At 33.9% G+C, this 22,205-nt stretch overlaps 1 protein-coding gene across 1 annotated transcript in view; it reads right to left on the reverse strand.

Annotated features, from left to right (window-relative positions):
- mast1a (microtubule associated serine/threonine kinase 1a) overlaps positions 1 to 22,205 on the reverse strand; it is a 57,315-nt gene that overhangs the window by 32,269 nt on the left and 2,841 nt on the right. The window contains exons 2-4 of the mRNA XM_073842555.1: positions 19,096 to 19,166; positions 4,845 to 4,971; positions 2,599 to 2,674 (exon numbers count right to left, since the gene is read on the reverse strand). Of these exons, the coding sequence (XP_073698656.1) occupies positions 2,599 to 2,674; positions 4,845 to 4,971; positions 19,096 to 19,166 (274 nt within the window). The remainder of the gene's footprint in view (positions 1 to 2,598; positions 2,675 to 4,844; positions 4,972 to 19,095; positions 19,167 to 22,205) is intronic.

Below are 22,205 nucleotides of genomic sequence, written 5' to 3' on the forward strand. Positions count from 1 at the left end.
TGCATTGGGGGAGGAGCTTCCCGTTTGCCTAAACAATATCAGTGTTTGAAATTTGTTTGATGTTTCTTGTGTAAAGCATTAAATGCGAGCGAGCAAGTGCAGTCATCACAGTTCTTTGTGGGCAGTTTAAAAGTCTGTTTCATGTGGCGGCATTCTTGTGCGGTTGCTAGGCAACCGTCGCATTTGTGCACTGTTTAGTGTGTATTTCCGTGCAGGCAACGTTCCCAGTGGGGTCATTATAACTGTCATCCCACAACATTACAAGAAAGCATGTTCAAAGGAGAACCAGTGCACCAAGAGCCAACGGTTCCACATAATGAAAAGAACATCCTGAACCGAGTTTCAGGACATTTGTTGATGATGCACATGTACAAACTTTAGTTGTGATGTATTGCTGCACTGGACTGGATTGTGTCTTTTTTGTCAAGCACTATATTTCATGGTCCTGTGTTTGCTGCGAGCAGCTGCTCTGTGATTTGGACAGGATTGATGATACATGCTGTGCAACCATTTCGTTGCACAAGATTTATACAGGCTAAATCCAATATTAGCCCTCGCAGGGCAGACAGGAAAGAACGCACGGATCAATCGTCTGTCTCTCGTCCCTCAATCTCTCCTTTGCACTCGTCTTTCAGACAAACGGCTGTGTGAAGGGCTGTCGTTCGCTGGGGAGTGATGATGCTGAGATGTGTGTGTGTGTGTGTGTGTGTGTGTGTGTGTGTGTGTGTTAGCCGTCTGGAGAATCTCCTTCCTCCTGCTGCTGCTCGCAAACAGACACATTGAACTTCCCCGAACCGCTGAACCACAGCAAAAGCAGATTTGATTTTGACAATAAAGAACCTAAATGAACAGCTTTAATAAAGAAATATTCATAATTAGGGCTGTCTTCTTATATTTATTTTAGTATTTTAGTATTTTAGTATTTGGTGTTTGATAACTTGATACATTTCTGTATATTTTCTACTTGCTGAAGAGGAAAGGTAAATAATGGGTTTTATGTGATGATTGTTTAAAGTTCTCTTAAATTAGAAGTTATTTATTTTAAGTCTAGTAAATGTTAAAACTGATAGCTCTCAATTATACTGTAATGTTGAATGGCTGTAATCAATGGTTAAATATTAAGAAAAAAGACATTAGTAATATTGGTATCAGTGATACTCACCTTTAGTCATAAAAAATATTTAACAATATTAAAAATATACTGTCTTTATGTTGTTTCTACATTCATTTGAAAACTTAATGTGAAATTATTGGTATATGAAAGTAAATTTACGTTAATGTTAAGTGGGATTAATCACAATTAATTTCCGAAAAAAGGTGTTAATTAGTTCATTTTTTTTATCGATTGAAAGCACTAGTTTTAATAAAATATTATACATAGCCAATACAAATATGATTTCCCTACAACTGGTCTTTGTAAAAAAAATTTTTTTTAAGTTATATTTTTTGGGCTTTTATGCCTTTAATGGACAGGACAGTAGAGAGATGACAGGAAGTAAATGCACTTTTAATAAAAACACATACAAAAAGCATTAATAATTCACGTTTGACCTTAATGTTTCAATGGACATCATTTTATGATTTAAAAACTAAATAATTTAAATCTATTTTAAGATGAAAGATTTTTAATGTACACAACTATTCAAACATTAGGGGTCATTGGATTTAAAAAAAAGAAAAGAAAAAAGAAATGAATACTTTTATTCTAAAAAGAGCACATTAAATAAATAAAAAAGTGACAGTAAAGACAGTAAGAAATTTTTACAAAAGAATTATATATCTCAAATAAATGCTATTCTTTAGAATTTTCTGTTTATCAAAGAATCCCCCAAAAAAAGATACTATTATAAAATACCCTTATGACTGGTTTTGTGGTCCAGGGTCACAAATGTTCTTGAGCAGCAAATCAGCATATTAGAATGATTTCTGAAGGATCATGTGACACTAAAGCCTGGAGTAATGACGCTGAAAATTCAGCTTTGACTCACAGGAATAAATTACATTTTAAAATATATTCACATTGAAAACAGATATTTTAAACTGTAATAATATTTTACAAATGTACTGTTTTACTGTCTTTTTGATGCAGCTTTGGTGAGCAGAAGAAAACCCAGCAACTTTTAGCTAAAAGCACAGTTTGTATTGATTTGAGCTTTGCTCTGGATGTTAAACATCTTCGAGTCCTGAGACTGCTGTGCTGTTGAGCAGTAAAACCAAGATCGACTAGGGAAAATGTGCAGCTTCAGTCAGGCTTTGCTCACACGAACTCAATTTGTTCTTCAGATCTGATCTTTAGGACTGACTGTCCCTGAGTGATGAAATCCGATCCGTTTGTTAAGTCACTGTCGTCAGTGTTGCTGGCAAAAGCATGTCAGCATGAGACAGTGGCAGCTAATGTGGAAAGAGAGGACAGAAAACTATCCCTCATGACATTTCACTCTGACACTCAACATGTGAAGCTTCAAGAAATACAGAGACATTACTGTACTACTATTATTAAACAGACAGACACATGCCAAAAACAGCAGATTTTTGAACAAGGCCTAATGGAACAAATGGAGAACAGCTTGTTGGTTGTTTAGTTATTTGTTTATTTACCTTCTAGATGATGCAAAAGAGAAATGGGCCGGTGCGCTGGGGGAGAACGTCCTAGGACTGTCCAGCGGACTGCTTCCTGTGGGACAGACAAAGAAAATTACACATGTAGATAGAATACGGTTGCCACGATTCCTTGATTCAATTCGAGTACTCGATTTCAAAAAACCTGTGTCAAGTAACCATCAAAATACCGGAAGTGGCATATTTCACAGACGAGAATCCATGAAATGCATTATTAGACCGTTTTCCAAGGCTGCGTTATCACTTATGTATTAAACTCATTTGAAAATCATAATAAAGCATAACGCTATGCTAATATTGTGAATTCACAAACGCTATGATTGAATGAAATAAATATATGCAATGCTTTAATTATTTACATGCGTGTCGGTTACATAGGTTATGCATAGGTTCACAGTAAATGCTGCTCCGCACAAACTGTTATAATTTATATGTGTGGAGCGTCTCAAACTCCATCTCTGCATATTGTTGTGAGTTTGGGTTTATTATAACGTTCATCCGAGATGGTAATGTGTGCATTTCATCAGATTTGTAAGGTAAATCATTTATAAACCTATGCAAACACAGGAGAATACATCAATGTCTTTCTCAATATGCTAACTGTTTATTGCGATTTCAAAATAAAAGCTCAAACCCTCACTCGGAGTTTTGATGTGCACATATTTAAGAAATTACATTGGCTGTACCATTTCTGTTGTAAAGAAATTACCATATTAAAGATTAAGTGGACATTTGAATTAAATGGTGTTTAGTCAATATTAAACAATAATTAAATTGTGCAGTAAAGTACAAAAATAATTGTCAAATTTATTTGTTTTAATGCATGATGTGCATTAGCTCTATTGTTTATAGGGATGTAACGGTATTATCAATATCGTGGTAACGCAATACCAAATCTCTCGATATTATCATGGTTACATGACGATATGAAACGAAAGGTCTTCTGGGCAAAAACTGTAGTTTTTAAAATATATTTAAACTTCTTATTCTAACATAAAAGGTCTTTCAAGTTGTATTTTGGGCCATCATGCTTTGCCACAGTATCTGTCAAACAAACTAAAACCAAAAGCCTTCAACAAGTCTGTTTCCGCTGCGCATTTCAAAGCGAAGTGCGCACTTCGTTCAGGCGATCAGCTCGTGGTCTGGTGTTTACCCTGCCTCAAAACTCTTTTACTGCATGTACTGTGAATTTAGCGTGCATTTGGGAATGCAACAGCTAGCAGTTATGCTTTATTTTCACAGCAGATGATTACAGCATTTCACTAGATTTCAGTTTTCCAGTTTTCACTGGAGCTGGAGTTTTCCTTCAAAATAAAAGCTCTACTGCCGTTTCTGTCAAAATAAAAGCTTAAAAGTGCAGTATGAATTGCCGACAGCTAGCAGTTTAAATGGGTAACGTTACTGCAGTCCAAATTCAAAATATCTTTCAAGTGTAGAAATTAGGAAAGAACTTTTGTAATTTTCCTACTTTAGTGTAAAACAAAAATAAAATACCTATGAAATATTCATTTTCGTTTATTTTGCAGCGCAACTGTTTACAATATATGGATACTACTGTCATTGTTGTTACTAATATTATTATATTCTAATTTGTTTGGCTTTAAAAACACCACTGTAAATGTAATTTAGGCTGAGACAGTATATCACAACTAAACAGATGGTTGAATCCCCATTAAAGTTCAGGTACAAGTCAATTCACTTACTATTTTCTGACTTAAGTTTTCTTAGTTAAGAACATGGGTTGGAGCTCTTAATTTTAAACTCTCAAAGTGCATTAGATAGAAGAATTTAACTCTAACATGTACACATTTTTCCTTTTTTAAATATTGCAATAAATACTGTATTGTGGATTTCATATTGCAATATTATCATATTGTGAGATTTTTTTATCGTTACATCCCTAATTGTTTTTTATACATTATGTATTTTAACAGTTTTGTTTAATGAAACATACGATTACCTTTTGATACTTTTTTTAACTAATTATTATTGCTTCAATGCTATTACATATGTATTTTAAGTCATTTTAAATGCAATTGTTTCCTGAGGTCTATTTTTATTACTTCAAACTAATTACAATTATCCAATTACTCGATTAATCGCCAGAATAATCAACAAATTACTCGATTACCGACATAATCGTTAGTGACAGCCCTAAGATACACTGAAGGTTTCTGTATCTCAGAGATGCAGATCATGTGATTAGTAATGAGTGCTGTGCTCACCGATGTGTCCTGGTAGAGGAGAGTGAGGCCGGGGAAGAGTAGGAGACGTACTGGTCAAGATCAGACTCTTGCGGTTACTGGTGCGACAACTGAAAAACAAACAGACACACACATTCAGGATGAGATGCTACAGAAAACAGCCAATGAACACAAGTTTCTCTTTTCTCTCTCTCTCTCTCTCCTATATATAAAACTCAACACAGACTTTGTAACCTCAGAGAACTGCTGAGACAGAGGAATAAGTTATACAGCGAGTGAATGCAGCGAGTGAAGCCGGACACAAGGGACGAAGAAGAAAGTGAAATGGCATGCTGCCACGGCAACAATGCCGGCAGCCTCTGCAGGACAAATCAGCATAGGGATTGGCTGGTTAAGACTTCATCACATCCAATAAAACTCCCTGAGACACAGCTGTGGATGACAGCCGCGCTCAATGACATGATGCAATAATCGGAAAGTTTATTTGCATAGAGTGAACAATTTGCTCATCACACCTGATGTATATGTAGATGTGCATGTGTTTTTGTGTGTGTTCATACTGTTTAAAATCTCGAGTGATCTTCCTATTTTGTCCCACTGCTCTCCTCCCTTCTGATCATCTTTTCAGATTCTTGTTCCCTTGTTTCACTTTCATTTGTTTCTTGTAGTTCCTCAGGCTGAGTGTTGCATTATAGGGTGCTTTCACACCTGCCTTATTTAGTTCGGTTGAATCACACTAGAGTTGGTTTTCCCTCTTGGTGCGGTTCGTTTGGGCAGGTGTGAATGTAGCAATCGCACTCGAGTGCGCACCAAAAGCGGACCAAAAAAGCATACCGAGACCTCCTTGAAGAAGTGGTCTCGGTACGCTTTCAAACGAACACTGGAGCGGTTCGTTTGTGGTGAGAACATGAACCGAACTAGAACAGACCCAACCGCAAAAAGTACTGCGCCTTTATGGACTAATCCAGCTGCCGTAGTCCGCTGTGTTGTTCATTATGGGATGAGGACAAGTATTTGTTGACAGTTAGCGCTTTAGCAACATAGCCCCATGACAGCTCGCGGACAAAGTTGTGAGGAGGTGCGGAGCCTCATAAATTTGGTCTGATGATCATATAGGTCCCAACTTTCGAAAACTCACAAAATCACAATCTTTCTCATTGTTTAAGGGGCCGTTCACATGTCGCGCCTAAAAACGCATGGAAAACGCTAGGCGTGCCGCTTTCTCTTTCTTGCCAAACTGCTCTGTAGCTTGCGCTCCAGTGGCATCTGCCGTTGCTAAGCAACCATGACCTGCGCATTAAAAATTGCTTGCAGTAGCTCTGCTATTATATTTATTCAAAAATGTTTATTCCTGTACAGCTATGATAAGCTGTTTCTCCAACTTGCCAGTGCTTTCAATGTTATTAAGGGAAAGGATGAAGCTGATTGGTTGGTTCATGTCACATGACCTGCGGTGTGCTTGCAGCATTGTGAAAAGTTCAGATGTTTTTATCTCGATACGGCACGCTCGCGAATGGAAAAAACGTGCGCGTCGCACCGCCTGCGCGTCTCCATTCTGAGCGCGCATACCGCGCGTCTACATTTGAAATCACGAGCTTGAGCGCGCAAAAGACGCGACAACGGCCCCTAACAGTTTAGAAAATACGTTCAATACACTGATCTATATAATTCTCTATTATAGATCAGTGGTTCAATGATACGATCTGGCCAACGAGTGATGTGGATGTTGTCACATGACGGCATTTTGGTTCGTTTCAACTGGTTCGGACCAGAGCAATCAGTGTGGTGTGAAAAGGACCCAAAACGGCAGAAAAATGCTACAATGTATCATTTGTTGCCCTTGGTCCGGACCAAATGAACCGAACCACAGATGTGAAAGCACCCATAGATTCCCATCTAAAAGTGTGTATGAATGTGTGCGGCAGAAAAATATTCACAATACCTTGAAGAACATATCCAGGTCACTTTTAAACCCCATAATCAAGAGAACAGTATTTGTAATGACAAACGTGCACATATTTTAGGGCCCTATGATTTCTTCGATGCCGAATCCAGTCATGAAAATGGAATTTAATGTATAACTCGGAATGTCACAGCATTTGCCAAATTTTGGATGAATAAATCAAAAGTAGGTCATTAAACTTAAATCAAAACATGGTATAGATTAGTGTCTGGGAATATTAAGCTGCTAAAATACTATTTAAATGTGACCCTGGACCACAAAACCAGTCTTAAGTCGCTGGGGTATATTTGTAGCAATAACCAAAAATACATTGCATGGGTCAAAATTTTTTATTTTTCTTTTATGCCAAAAATCATTAGGAAATTAAGTAAAGATCATGTTCCATGAAGATTTTTTGTAAAATTCCTACTGTAAACATATCAAAATGTAATTTTTGATTTGTAATATGCATTGTTAAGAACCTAATTTGGACAACTTTAAACGTGATTTTCTCAGTCTTTTTGGTTTTTTTTGCATCCTCAGATTTCTGATTTCAAATAGATGTATCTCGGCCAAATATTGTCCTATCCTAACAAACCATACATCAATAGAAAGCTTATTAATTGAGCTTTCATATGATGTATAAATCTCAGTTTTGTCAAATTTAACCTTATGACTGGTTTTGTGGTCCAGGGTCACAAATATGAATCCTACAAGTTCTAGGTGTTTGTGTGAATTAATGTCGCAGACACGCGGTTTTGTTTACTACAGACATACTGTTGTGGTTTTTTTAGCCTCTGTTGCCTTAATGTACATGAACACATGAACATAATCTTTAGAAAAGCTCTGAGTCACTTAATGAGCATTTTACTGTTTCTTTTGAGAAAATCTACCGTCATATCATAAAGGTCTTTACAGCAACACGTCAAAATAAAAGTTTGGTTTCATTTGAAATGAAATTGAAAATGAATTTTTGTTAAACTTATAAAATACTGTTAAATTGTGTAAGTTTCATGATTTCAATTAACTAGCCAAGCTTTTTGATTAATATTGTTTTATTTATTTAACCATTAAAACAGGGTATAGAAAAATTTAAATGGAAAAAATGAAATCCAGTAAAATTTAAACAGAAAAAAATAGAATTTGGGGGAAAAAATAAAGGATTTCACAGGGCCTTACACATATTCTCAATTTTAAAAAAATCACAAATTGTAGTCTGAAACTGAACAAATTACATGATTGAGTTTGTAATGTAATCTATTAGATTACACATATGCGACCCTGGACCACAAAACCAGTCATAAGGGTCAATTTTGAGATTTCTACATTTTCTGAAAGCTGAATAAATACGCTTTCCATTGATGTATGGTTTGTAAGTATAGGACAATATTTGGCCGTGATACAACTATTTGAAAATCTGGAATCTGAGAGTGCAAAAAAATCTAAATATTAAGAAAATTGTCTTTGAAGTTGTCCAAATGGAAGTTTTTAGCAATGCATATTACTAATCAAAAATTAAGTTTTGATATATTGCTACAAATATACCTGTGCTACTTAAGACTTAAGTTTTGTGGTCCAGGGTCACACATTAGGTAATGTATTCTGACTACTTTTTGATTACTTTTAGGTTACTTTTGCCCTGACTCAAAAAATCTATTTCATTCTTCATTTCAACTTCATGAAGTGTAGTGTGTTAAACATTACATTACTCCAGGGTTTCCCAAACTGGGGTTCTCGAATGAACTGCAGGGGGTTTGTGAGTTGATTAAATCATTGAAAGTGTCCAATTAAACTAACTAATTAACTCATTTTGAAATCATTGAAAAGATAGAACTAGATATATGTGACCCTGGACCACAAAACCAGTCATAAGGGTCTTTTTTATGAATAAAAAAGCTTTCCATTAATGTATATATTTGGTCGAGATACAACTATTTGAAAATCTGGAATCTGAGGGTGCAAAAAAATCAAAGCATTGAATTAAAAACGCTTTTAAAGTAGTCCAAATGAAGTTCTTAGCAATGCATATTACTAATCAAAACTAAGATGTGATATATTTACAGTATCAAATTTATAAAATATCTTCATGGAACATAAACGATAATTCTGATCAATAAAATGTATCAATGGCTATTGATACAAATAAACCTGTGCGACTTACAACTGGTTTTGTGGTCCAGGGTCACATATATTCTAAGAAATTAATTATCTGAAAATTGTCATATAAAAAAAAAAAACTAAAACAAAAACAAAAAATCTCAGCACACTTGCCCAAAATAGGCAGGTAATCTCATTCGATTTAGTTGTTTATAAAAATTTGAAACTGAGTAAAATTAGCAAAACATGTAAAAGCATTAAAGCAATTTAAATATTAAAAAAAAAAAAAAAAAAAAAAAAAAAATATATATATATATATATATATATATATATATATATATATGATGGTGAAATATGACCAGGACATGTTGTTGACAGGTTCAGTGAGATTCTCGGTCTGATCAGTATTCATGAGCTCTGCTTTCTGCTCCATAACTATAACTTTGCTACTAGTTGCAATGTAGTTGCTTAATGCTTTAAACTGTGAAACACACACACACACACACACACACACACACACACACACACACACACACACACACACACACACACACACACACACACACACAGAGTGTTTGAAGCTTACATCACATTTTACATTTGCATTTCTCTCAGTAAGAAAGTCTGTGTATATAGATGTGCTCTAGACTTTGGTGTTTTCTCCTCAAAATTCAGTATAATACTGTGGCTACTTATACTGTTTCTGCAACATTAAAACTATGCACAGCTTCAGCATTCAAACTGACGGTTTTGAGACGAACTCTCACAAAATCCCACAATTCAGAATCCACTTCAAAAAGAGAATATCTTAAGAAAATAGGACAAAACATGAGGGGAAGAGGCAGAGGACGAGGCAGAGATGTGGAACTAAAAATATACACACAGAAATCGCAGGAGTTGTCAGAGCGAACGCAATTCTCTCCTCGGCTTCTCTCTTATCGTGAAGAGACTAACGCTCGGTGACAAGAAACCACATTGTAACAGGACAGATAGACTGTGCGCATTGTGAAATATTTAAGAGCCGTGCATTAGCATCAGACTGCAGGAAGCAGTAAGTAATGTTCTTCCTTCAAACCTCCTGTGTGTGTGAGAGACAGGAGCCCAGCGGAGATAAAAACACCTAATTGTCCTCCACCTTCCTTGTTGTCATCACTGTTTCTCAGTTTCACTTCACTATCACAGATCACAAAAATACGACTAGTGTGTGAAGATTCATAAAAATCTTTTCATGATCTTCCGCCTGCTGCCACAAGCTTTATTTAAAAACCTCACACCTTTCTCTATCTCTCTGCCTGTCTCTCCTCGTCTGTTTCTCTCAAATGGTTGCTTTAACAGATGTTATTTTATTAATAGTTCTTCTTTGATTTCTTAAATTGAATTTAAATTCTAAGGTTAAAGTTAAGTTTAAAAGTTAAAGTTTAAAGTTATAAGGTTACTGTTTTGCCCCAACTGTGAATAAATAATTAAATGCTTAATTCCCAAATTCTCTCTTTTTCCCCAATTACTGTAGCCTGGAAAAATCCAGACCCTAATCTATTAAGATTAAGGGTCTGGCATCGAGCAATGAAAAGTGTCTAACTCGAGGGGCGGCACCAAGCATGCATTTGAAACTCTCAATGCACGCAATTGGATAACGCCACGACCAATCACTAAGTTTTCACTAAGCCCCATACGCTTAGCTACCAGCGGAGCTAACTGATGGATTAAACTCTTGCCGTATCCAGTCGGCAAAACAGCAAAAAAGTCCTTCTTACAAAGGAACGATTCGAGCGCGGTTTTCTGTTCCTCTTTTATATGAAAAGCCAAGTCTAACTCGTTCATTGTAGCGGCCAAAGCCGTTTCAAACAACTGGTGTTCATCTGTTTACTAAATGATTCTGGACGTCGCAGCGCTGTCGTCATCAGCTTAGCTCGCCTCTGGCCCGCCTACATCAGATACACCGATTTGATTGGTTCCCAGAACTGCTTACGTAATGCAGTAATGTGCATCATTGCTCGATGCCAGAGTGTCTTGCAGAGACAATTCAAATTGTGCTCTCGCGAGACCTCTGGATTTCCAGGGTACAATTACTGTCTTTTTTTTTATTAATATTTTTCTCCGGTAAAACTGATTGTGCAGCCCAAACCGTAAGGTCTAGAGAGCTGAAACTTGGTCAGCTTGCTACTCAGATCCAAAGGCTCGCCCCAATTGGCCTAAAGGTGGCGCTACAGCGCAAAAAACAAAAATTTTACTAAAATGTAGACATTTTTGGCCGTAGCTCATACACCGTTAGTCATAGATTTAGATAAATTTGAGCTACGACGAACGGTTGTCCCCGAAAAATGGACTTATATCCGAAACTAGTCCTAGGTTTTTCGCCCGATCGGACCCAAACCAATGCAGAAATATTTTCTGGACACTGAATATCAATAATAATCAAAAAAAGTTTAAATTTTAACTCACGGTCGGATAGGAACACCAAAATGTTCTATGCTAATGTTAGCCAATTGCTTCATTTAGCTATAACTCTTGAACGAAATGAGACATCTTAACCAAACTCTGTACACATGTGTATAAGCTTAATCTTTGGTCAAATAAAAAAAAAAAATTGCATATAAAAAAAACATATAAATTGCTATAATTACACAACCATTGGTCTGACTGACTTGAAAATTGGTATGCAGTGTCTTGGTCCAAAGTGGCACAAGTGTCTATGAGGACATTGATGTATCTCAAAAAACATGGCGGCCATCAGCCAATGAAGTTTTGAATGAAGAATTCTGAATTTAGATTTTCGACGAAATCGGCCACTAGTTGGCGCTAAGGAGTTTTATGGCTCTGTAATCACGTGGTGTTTCACACATCCAAACAATATGGATATCATTTGATAGATCTCCGTCCTCATGCTGAGAAACTTTGCCTCAAGAACCATTGCTGTCAATCAAATCGTTCATGAATTATTCTCAATTATGTTAAAAACTTACTTTAGCGAACTAGTCCTAGATTTTTCGCCCAATCTCCACCCAAACCACTGCAGTGCAGTTCTCCAGACTCTGTAGATTAATAATTATCAAAAAAAAAAAAAAAAAAAAAATTGAATTTTGTCCTTTGGTTAGATATAACGGCTTCATTTAGAAAAAACCTAAACAAAAAATCAAAACTTTATGAAAATTGGTGAAAACATGTACCAGATGACTTTTAACAAGCATTCAAAGTTTCATGAAAATCGGACCATAGGTGGCGCTATAACAGTTAAAAGTTACCAAAAACATGATGTTTCTATTGAAAAAAGAACCAAAATCGCTATAAAGCGTCCATATATTCACATATACACTATATCTTCATATCAGCTTTTCATTTAAATTTCTTTTAGTTTAAGTTCTAATAATTTAATTTTCTTAAAATTTTAAAAAAATTATTAATTTAATTATATAAATGTAAATATATAAATATATATTATTTTTGTAATTAATATTTTAATTTTTGTTTTAATTTTGGTTTACATTTTTGCAATTTTGTTATGTGCTTGTGTAATTTGTATTAGTTGTATTGTTTTTTTTTTTGTTTTTTTTAGATTTTTTGTTGTTGTGTTTTTCTTTTAGTTTTAGTACTTTTATTTCTAAATTCTAAGGTTATTTTAAAGTTATAAGGTTAATTTCAAGGTTTTGCTCCAAATGTGTATAAATGAATAAATGCCCAAATTCTCTCTTTTCCCAATATCTGTCTTTTTCTTTGTCTGTCTTTTACTCTTTTTGTCCCTCTCTCTATTGCTTGTCTCTCTTTCTTTGTGTGATTCTTGATGAGTTTGTTTATTATGTTGCTTGAGAAATGGCTTTTCTAATCACTTGCGCTCTTTACAAGAGAAATTAACCTCCAGGACCATTCGGTTCAATGTCTTTTGTCAAATACTGTGTCATGCACAGTGAAAATCACTTCATATCATTTACTGAAATATGAGAAAGGCCTTCCTGCTGTTCTCTGCACCATTAATGCCAATGAACACGTTCAGGAAACATGTTTATACACTGATCAGTAGGACTGAGATCATCTAGAAAGTTCAACAAGCAAATTATTTTAATCATTTTTATGTTTTTGTTTTAATTTATGTTTTTTGTAATATGTTTTCTGCTTGTGTATTTTATATATATATATATATTTATTTAGCTTTATTTTTATTTTAGTTTTAGTCATTTTTGTTCTTTAAGAAACATCTTAAACAAAATAAATATTATAAATAATTTTACAATTTAACAATTTTTGTTGTTGTTTTAATTTTTGTCATTTTGTTACGTGCTTATGTCATTTTTTCTTTCAGTTTGAACAATTTTAGTACTTCAAGAAACATTTGAGTGAAATAATCTGGAAAATTCAACATACAAATTGGTCATATTTATTAATATACATTTTATAATTTTTAAGTTTTCATTTAAATTTCTTTTAGTTTAAGTTCTAATAATTTAATTTCCTTGCTATTTTTATTGTAATTTTTTAAATTATTTTTCTATTTAGCTTTAATTTATTTTTATTTCAGTTTCAGTATTTTAGTCTTAATTGAGATCATCTTGAAAATTAAAAAAAGCAAATAGTTATATTTTTAGTAATATTTTAATTATTCATTTAATTATAATACATGCATGTATTAGTTGTCTTGTTTTTAAAACATTTTTAATTTTTTTTAAAATTTTTTTTTCAGTTTTAGGCATTTTAGTACTTAATGGAACATTTGAGTGAGATCATCTACAAAATCCAACAAACAAATAGAATTATTTATTAATATATTTTATTTTAATAATTTTTAAATGTTAATTTGAATTTATTTTAGTTTAAGTTCTAGTAATTTTTTTTTTCCTATTCAGCTTTAATTTATTTTTATTTTCAGTTTCAGTAATTTTAATGCTATTATAATATTATAAATTATAATTTAATATTAACTTACTTGCCTTTTAACTTTAGGTTTTTCATCTAATATACAAATTATATCAGTTTTATTTCAATGAATGAAAATTACTTTAATACTTTTAGTTTTTGAGTTAATAATAATAACAGCACTGATCTAAACTCAGAACAACAATCACTGTTGGATGAATAACACAAAGTAAACACTCGATTATAAAGAAGAGAAGCCTGGACGTCTGGATGGATATGGTGCGGTATCTCTTTCATATAGCTGGAGACAGGAAGTGTCCTATAGACAGGATGCGTTCATATCTCTTCAACACAAAACATGACTGACAGGCGGATCTTATATCCCCAGTTTCATAGCTTTTCTGTGTGTAACACAATAGTCGCGAGATGAAATGTGTGTCTGTGTGCATATGCTTGATCTGTGCTGGATCTTAGTTCCAGCCGAAGAGGGCAATAAATCAAAAACACCTCTGACAGCAAGCAGCGCACACAAGCGTGGCCACCCGCGGAGAAAACACCGGCGCCTGATTCTCTTCTGATGTTGCCAGTCGCGAGCGCATTATTCAGCACCAAAAATAAAACACACACAACTGCCACAATAACACTGACATTCAGCCGCACTGACCCATTTAGCAAACTCTCTTTCATCAACTCCTTTCAATGTTTCCTTGTAAACAAACACAGCTTTTTTCAGTGTCCTTTACAGCCTCCGCCAGGCCATTAGGTGGAATCATTAATGGTTTTTAATGTTCGGCTCATCAGGAAAAGTTCATCAAACACTCAATTTCAGTTCTTCGAAAGTCAAAAGAAAAACATTGGATGAAAGCACACAGTTTATGGTTTCAAGGGGAACTACAGGCGTTTAAAGCTGCATATCAAAGAATATGACTACAGTAAGCTCTCTAAATGAATAATTAATAAAGCTGGAAATGTAAGTTGGGGATTGCATTCGGTTTGAAATATAAAAGAGATCAACGAGCTGCAAATGTATGAAACACTAGGGCTGTCATGATTATTTTGGTAATCAAGTAATCAGTCGATTATACTGATGATTATTAATCATGTAATCGGATCATTCTAAATTGATTTGTTGTAGTAGCCTAATAAAAAATAGACGTATAAGTGAACTATAGTCTTTAAAATACCTAAAATCCATATATGATATCAATGAGGCAATAATAATTAGTTCAAATGAATTATCAAAACCAAATAATCGTGGTTTTATTGAACAAATCTGTTTTTAATGTATTTTAAACGAGAGCTAACATACATTATCATTATAACAAATCACTGCAGAGGGCGCCAACGATTGTTAAATTTACACTTTACTACACGATCTAATCATTTTTTTAACATTGACTAAACAACATTTAATTCAAATATTAACTTAATCTTTATTATTAATACTAGATAAGACTCTCAAATCTGTTTTTAATGTATTTTAAACAAGAGCTAACGTACATTACGCATTATAACAAATGACTGCAGAGGGCGCCAACAGCCAAACGATTGTTTACACTTTACTACACGATCTAATCCTTTTTTAATATTGACAAAACAACATTTAATTCAAATATTAACTTAATCTTTAATATTTGGCCATTTCTTTATGACATAAATGCTACAGCCACTGTAATTTCTTCAATATGTGGACACCAAAACGTCTAAACTTTAAAACGAGCGAGGGTTTAAACTTTTATTTTGAAATCGCGATAAACAGTTAGCATTTTGAGGAAGATCCTCATGTATTTCTGTGTTTGCGTAGGTTTATAAATGATTTACCTTGCAAATCTGATGAAATGGGGCACGTTGCGTTCCCAGATAAATGTTATAATAAATCCAAAATCACATCAATATGCAGAGACGGAGTTTGAGACGCTCCACACACGTACATGATAACAGTTCCTTTGAAGCAGCCTGTGTCGCATATATTTAATTGAATCGTAGCGTTTGTAAATTCACAATAGCATAATGCTTCATTATAAGGTTTAAATGGGTTTAATATATCGCAAAGCCTTGGAAAACGGTCTAATACTGCATTTCATGGATTCTCGTCAGTGGAATGCGCCACTTCCGGTATTTTGACGGTTAGTCGACATTGGCAAAATGACGATTTTTTTTTAAATGGAGTACTTCATTTGAATCGAGAAATCGTGACAGCCCTAATTAAAAGGCAAATTAGTTTGGTCTTTTTGGCAGTATTTAATTTACATGAATTGGTTTTTTAAAGGAGTAGTTCACTTCCAGAACAAAAATGTACAGATAATGTACCCACTCCCTTGTCATCCAAGATCCACGTCTTTCTTTCTTTTGTCGTAAAGAAATTGTGTTTCTGGGGAAAACATTTCAGGATTTCTCTCCATATAGTGGACTTCTATTGTGTCTTTGAGTTATAACTTTTCAATGCAGCTTCAAAGGGCTCTTATCTAGTGAAACAATCAGTTATTTTCTTAAAAAAACATTGGAATTTATTTACTTTTTAACTTAACAAGGGTCTTGTCTAGCACTGCGTAAACGTGTATTCCAGTTCAAGACAGTTATGCTGATGATACACTGGGCAACTTTTTGAGCAATTTTATCGGGCAACTTTTTTTGAGCAATGTTGCTTGGGCACTTTCTCATTAAAAATGGGTAACACATTTCTATCTGGAAAATTTGTGGGTTCTGTATCACACCTGGCTGCCCGTTTACGGCAACATTTGCCAAAGTTGCCCGGCAACATTGCTCAAAAAGTTGCCCAGTGTGTCATCAGCATTAGGGTATGTTGAAAAACTCCCATCTCATTTTCTCCTCCAACTTAAAAAAAATCGCCCTATATTGCTGCAGAAGCACCGACCCAGTGTTTACAAAGTGAACATGCAAAGAAGATCAAATGCCCTTTACAAAAAAGGTAAAACAGCGATGTAGGACGATTTTGAACTTTGACATACCCTAATGGCGCTTTTCCACTACACAGTACCAGCTCGCCTCAGCTCGCCTCGGCTCGACTCGACTCGGCTCTGTTTGGTTTTCCACTGTGTAAAAGTTGTACCTGTACCGGCTTCCAGGTACTTTTTTTCGTACCACCTCAGGCGAGGTTCCAAGCGAGCTGAGTCGAGCTAAGGCGATACTAAAATGTGACGTGAAAACACAGCAGACTACTGATTGGTCAGAGAGAATCGTCACTATTCACTGCGTCATCATTGCACGCGCCAGCAATAGTATCCAGAATAACTCTGCCATTTTTAAAAAGTTTGGCCAGAGATTGCGTGACATATCCATTCCATTACATATTATGGCAACTCGGAAGAATACGCCGTGGTCAAACGAGGAGGTGCAGACAGCGGGTGTGTGTCGCGTAGAAGATTACATCACGGCAGTTTCTTGCAGCGTCGCTGGAGGTACAGGTACAACGGCTGTGTCCAAATTCAGGGTCTGCATCCTCCTTAGGATCCTTCCTACCAGGTTGAAGGAGGAGGGGTCCTCCGAAGACCGCAAAACCGGGAAGTAGGTGTCAGTGAATTTGGACAGCCTACACTTCTTTCAGTTCCCTCCCTTCCCCGTTGCTCATATCCTGTCGCCTAGCAACCGTGACAGCGCTAAGCAAGAAGTAAGGTTATCTGTACTGCACAAAAACAAAATAACTACTCTTTCATCCCTAAAAGCGTTAAAACAGCTTCAATCACTAACAAGAAATTACCTGTGTGTAAGGGGATATTCACACAGGCAGTAAAAAAGAAGCTAGTTTACGAAAGTGATGTTTTTTAACATATATACATACAAATGTAAAAAAAAAAAAGCTTAACGCTAAAACCAAAGGCCTAACTAGACAACCGCTGTAAAAGAATATTTTTTGAAACGCCAGTTTTTTTTTTAAACTTCCATCATTACTACCGCGAAAATTCTGGAAGCGCTTTGCCGAAAGGTATTGTGGGATAGGTAGGACGGGAAAGGATCCACCAGACCCATCCTTCAAATTCGGGGAAAAGGAGGACGTATTTGTGGGCCGCATTTGAAGGATCCTATGAATTTGGACAGCCTTAGTCGCGGCGCTGTGACGTAACATCCTTCAAATGAGTCCTCCGAAGGATGTAGACCCTGAATTTGGACACAGCCAACTTTTACACAGTGGAAAACCAAACAGAGCCGAGTCGAGCCGAGTCGAGTCGAGCCGAGGCGAGCCGAGTCGAGCTGGTACTGTGTAATGGAAAAGCGCCATAACTGTCTTGAACCGGAATACACAGAGTTCACACAGAGCTAGAGAAGACAAGTGTTTGAGGGTAAAAAGTATATAAATTGTCAATTTTTTAAAAGATCCTTCTTACTCGGCTGGGATCGTTTAGAGTCCTTTGAAGCTGCATTTAAACTGCATTTTGGAAGTTCAAACTCAGGGGCACTATAGAAGTCCACTATATGGAGAGAAATCTTAAATATTTTCCTCAAAAAACAATTTCTTTCCGACTGAAGAAAGAAAGACATGAACATCTTGGATGATTTTTTTAACAAAAAAACTAAAACTGAAACCAAATTTTTCATTACTTGAAAAAAAAAGTAAAAAACCCAAACTTATATTTTTGCCAAGGTGATATTTCTCATTTTCAGTTAGTTTAACTTTATGTACTAAAATAACTGAAGAGTACTGAAAAAGTACTAAAAATCTTATTTAAAAATAACTAATAAAAACCTGAAAAAAATACAAATGACAAAAACGTACAACAAAAGTACAAAAACTTTAAAATATAAATGAAAACAAAATTGTAAAATAAAAACTGATTCAAAATATAAATAAAAACTATAATATCTCAGCGATACTAACACCAGTCATAAGTTGATTCGAATATTCGTCTATTCGTTCTAATGAATATTCATGAGATCACCATTCAGCATTCAAGATGTCACAAATTACATATTCATTACATAAAACCTGCAACAACTCACAAGTCAAGCTATTTTTTGCACTTCTGAAAGATTCAATCCTCCAGTGACTGTGCTAGCAAATTTGCATGCGTTTGTACACACACAGAACACTAATATACCAGAAATAATGTCAACATATGAGATTTATTGTATAGATCAGTTAGATAACTGATCAAAATAGGAGAACATTTTTGGGAATGCTAGCAAATTTGCAAAAACATTAAGATACCAAGCTCCAGAAATAATGTCAAAATCTAAGGTTCGTTGCATAGTTCAATGAAGGTAGATAACTAATCAAAGCTGGAGGCTGTCCATTAAGAGAAGTGCAGGCTAGCTCTCAGGAGACGAACGCGTGGCTCGTGATAAAGGTCTCTAGTCTGTAATGGACAAGCAAATACAGACTCAAGCATCTGTTTATACACACCAATAAGCCTTTAAGCGGTAAAATCCCACCGATTTCTCATGGTTCACCCACATGATATCACGCTTTGCATAAGAGGCAGTATATTCAGAAGCTTTAACACCTAATGAGAAGACAAGACTTGAGGATGAACATTCACAAGCGCTCCTGTGCGCTGGGCTAATGTCAGCCGTTACTATGGCAACCACTGGAGTAGAAACGTAAAGCCACTGTTTGTGTGCAAAACGTCTGCATGACTTACAGCCCATCACCTGTGAACGGCAAAGTCAATCTCACCACCCCACTACAACATGACAGAACTTTATTCACCACAAAAAGAAAGATAGAAAGCAAGCAAGCAAGCAAGCAAAAAACTCACTCTAATTAACATATTAAACTATGTTTTCGATTTTAATTATTTTTTAGTTTATTTATTTATTATGATATTATATTATATGGTTGTATAAATAAATATATTTGGGTTTATACAGTGATTTGAAAACAATTAATTCAGATGCTACCATCAGATGCTACCATTATTATATTATATTATATTATATTATATTATATTATATTATATTGTATTATATTATATTATATTGTTGTATAAAATATATGTATTTGGGTTTATACAGTGATATTAAATAATGTTTTTGATTTCAAAAACAATTCAGATGTTACCATTTTAATTTATTTATTATTATATTATATATAATATGTATATTTATAATATATAAAAATATATTTATTTATTTTAAAACAATATAGATGTTACCATTTTTAGTTTATTCATTTATTTATTATTATTTTACATTATTTTATAGCTGCATAACTAAATGTATTTGGGTTTTGTACGCTGATATTAAATAATATTTTTGATTTTAGATATTTTAGATATTTATTTTTGTTTATTATTATGTAAATATATAATATTTATATTTATAATATATAAATATACAATATATTTTGGATTTGAAAACAAATTAGATGTTACCATTTTTAGTTTATTTATTATTATTATTATATTATTTATATTTATTGTATTTGGGTTTTGTATGCTATATTAAATAATATTTTTGATTTAAAAACAATTCATTTAGATTCAATTTTTAGTTTAATTTTTTTTATTATTATATTATAGTTTAAATATATATTAATAAATATAATCATATATATAAGTATAAATAAATGTACTTGGGTTTATACTGTGATATTAAAATAATATTTTTGATTTGAAAACAATTAATCCAGATGTTACCATTTTTAGTTTATTTATTATTATATTATATTATATTATATTATATTACATTATATAGTTGTATAAATAAATGTACTTGGGTTTATACAGTGATATTAAATAATATTTTTGATTTGAAAACAATTAATCCAGATGTTACCATTTTTAGTTATTTAATTATTTCTTTATTTTTTAATTATATTATAGTTGTATAAATAAATGTACTTGGGTTTATTTTGAAAATTAATTAATTAAATTTAATTAATTCATGTTTTGTTTATTTATTATTACATTATATTATATATAATTGTATAAATAAACACACTTGAGTTTATACAGGGATTTTAAGTATTGTAGTATTTTTGATTTAAAAACAATTAATTCAGATGTTACCATTTTCAGTTTATATATATATATATATATATATATATATATACACACACACACACACACACACACACACATACAGATAAATAATAATAATAATGATAAATACAATGCAAAAAGGGTCACATATACAGTACATACACACATAAATTGATATTTGTATACATACAAGTATATGAGTTTTGAGACCTTTTGATTTTGATGTAAATGCTGGTGATTCTTTGGTGTGGGATTTAAAGGATTGCAAGTGCAGTGAAGCAGAGATCTGACCAAGACACTGTGACTGTTCCTCAATTTATATAATCAGGGATTAAAAGAGAAAAACACCACCCAAAACCTTTTCATCTTTAAAAAAAAAGAGAATGAATGATAGAATGACACAAAAGTATATGCAGTGTGAACAAAAGACACCATTAAAAGGCACAAAAACACAATACTCATTTTCCAGTCGGATGAAATCTGTCATTGCAAGGTCAGAGGTTAAATCAATAACTGCCATGGAGACAGACCCAGACATTTCTTCAATTAACACCTGCTCAGACACTCACATGAAGACTAATAATCTATAACTAGACTACAACACAACAACTAATACACTAAACCTGTTTAACGACACACAGCAGGGAGATTGACTTTATTGAATGCAGCACACAACGCTGGCTTGCTCTACAGAACAGCAGTCAATTTCCTAATGCTATGAAAGCTGCTCCGCGGCGGGACGCTTCATCAGCCTTACTGCACACCTGTTACATTTCTCATCTTCATACAGTATGTCTCTAGAGCTGCGTCTCTGATGCTTCATCTGTTGCTCCTGCTGTAGAGAACAACACGACTGGTCACCAGCATATGTTGTGTTTAGTTACAGATGTGCGGCGTCCCAATGCGCACTGAGTGTCACCAAACAGAGTCACAAAAACAACTGCAGACTTTCAAACAGGTGTCATTAATAAGATCTAACCTTCAAATAACCCTGTAGAGGAAAAAAAAATAGGCTCAAGATCAAGGTATGTAATGAGAAAAGCAGGTCTGCATGAGATAAGTAGTCATTAATAAAATAAAATAATAAAATAAATAAATAAGACTCACCAACTTTAAATTCAATTCAATTAAATCCCTGACAAAAATAAATAAATAAGGCCTGGTTTCAGCTGTTATGACTCACCAACTTTGAATTAAAAAAAATGAAATAAATAAATAAAATAAAACATGGCCCAGTTTCAGCTGTTAGACTCGCTAACTTTGAATTTAATATCTCTGACAATAAAATAAAATAAAATATGTTCTGGTTTCAGCTGTTAAGACAACTTTGAATTAAATATCCTCTATAAAAAATAAAATAAAAAAATGAAATAAATAAATAAAATAAAATAAAATATGGCCTGATTTCAGCTGTTAAGAGTCACCAACTTTGAATTCAATATCCTTGACAAAAATAAAATAAAGTAAATAATAATAATAATAATAATAATAATGTGACGAAGTCATAGACTGATCCGGAGGCGTTGGATCCATTTGCAACAGTTTTATTAACACAATCAA

Source organism: Garra rufa, chromosome 6, assembly GCF_049309525.1.
Source record: "Garra rufa chromosome 6, GarRuf1.0, whole genome shotgun sequence".
Taxonomy (NCBI): domain Eukaryota; kingdom Metazoa; phylum Chordata; class Actinopteri; order Cypriniformes; family Cyprinidae; genus Garra; species Garra rufa.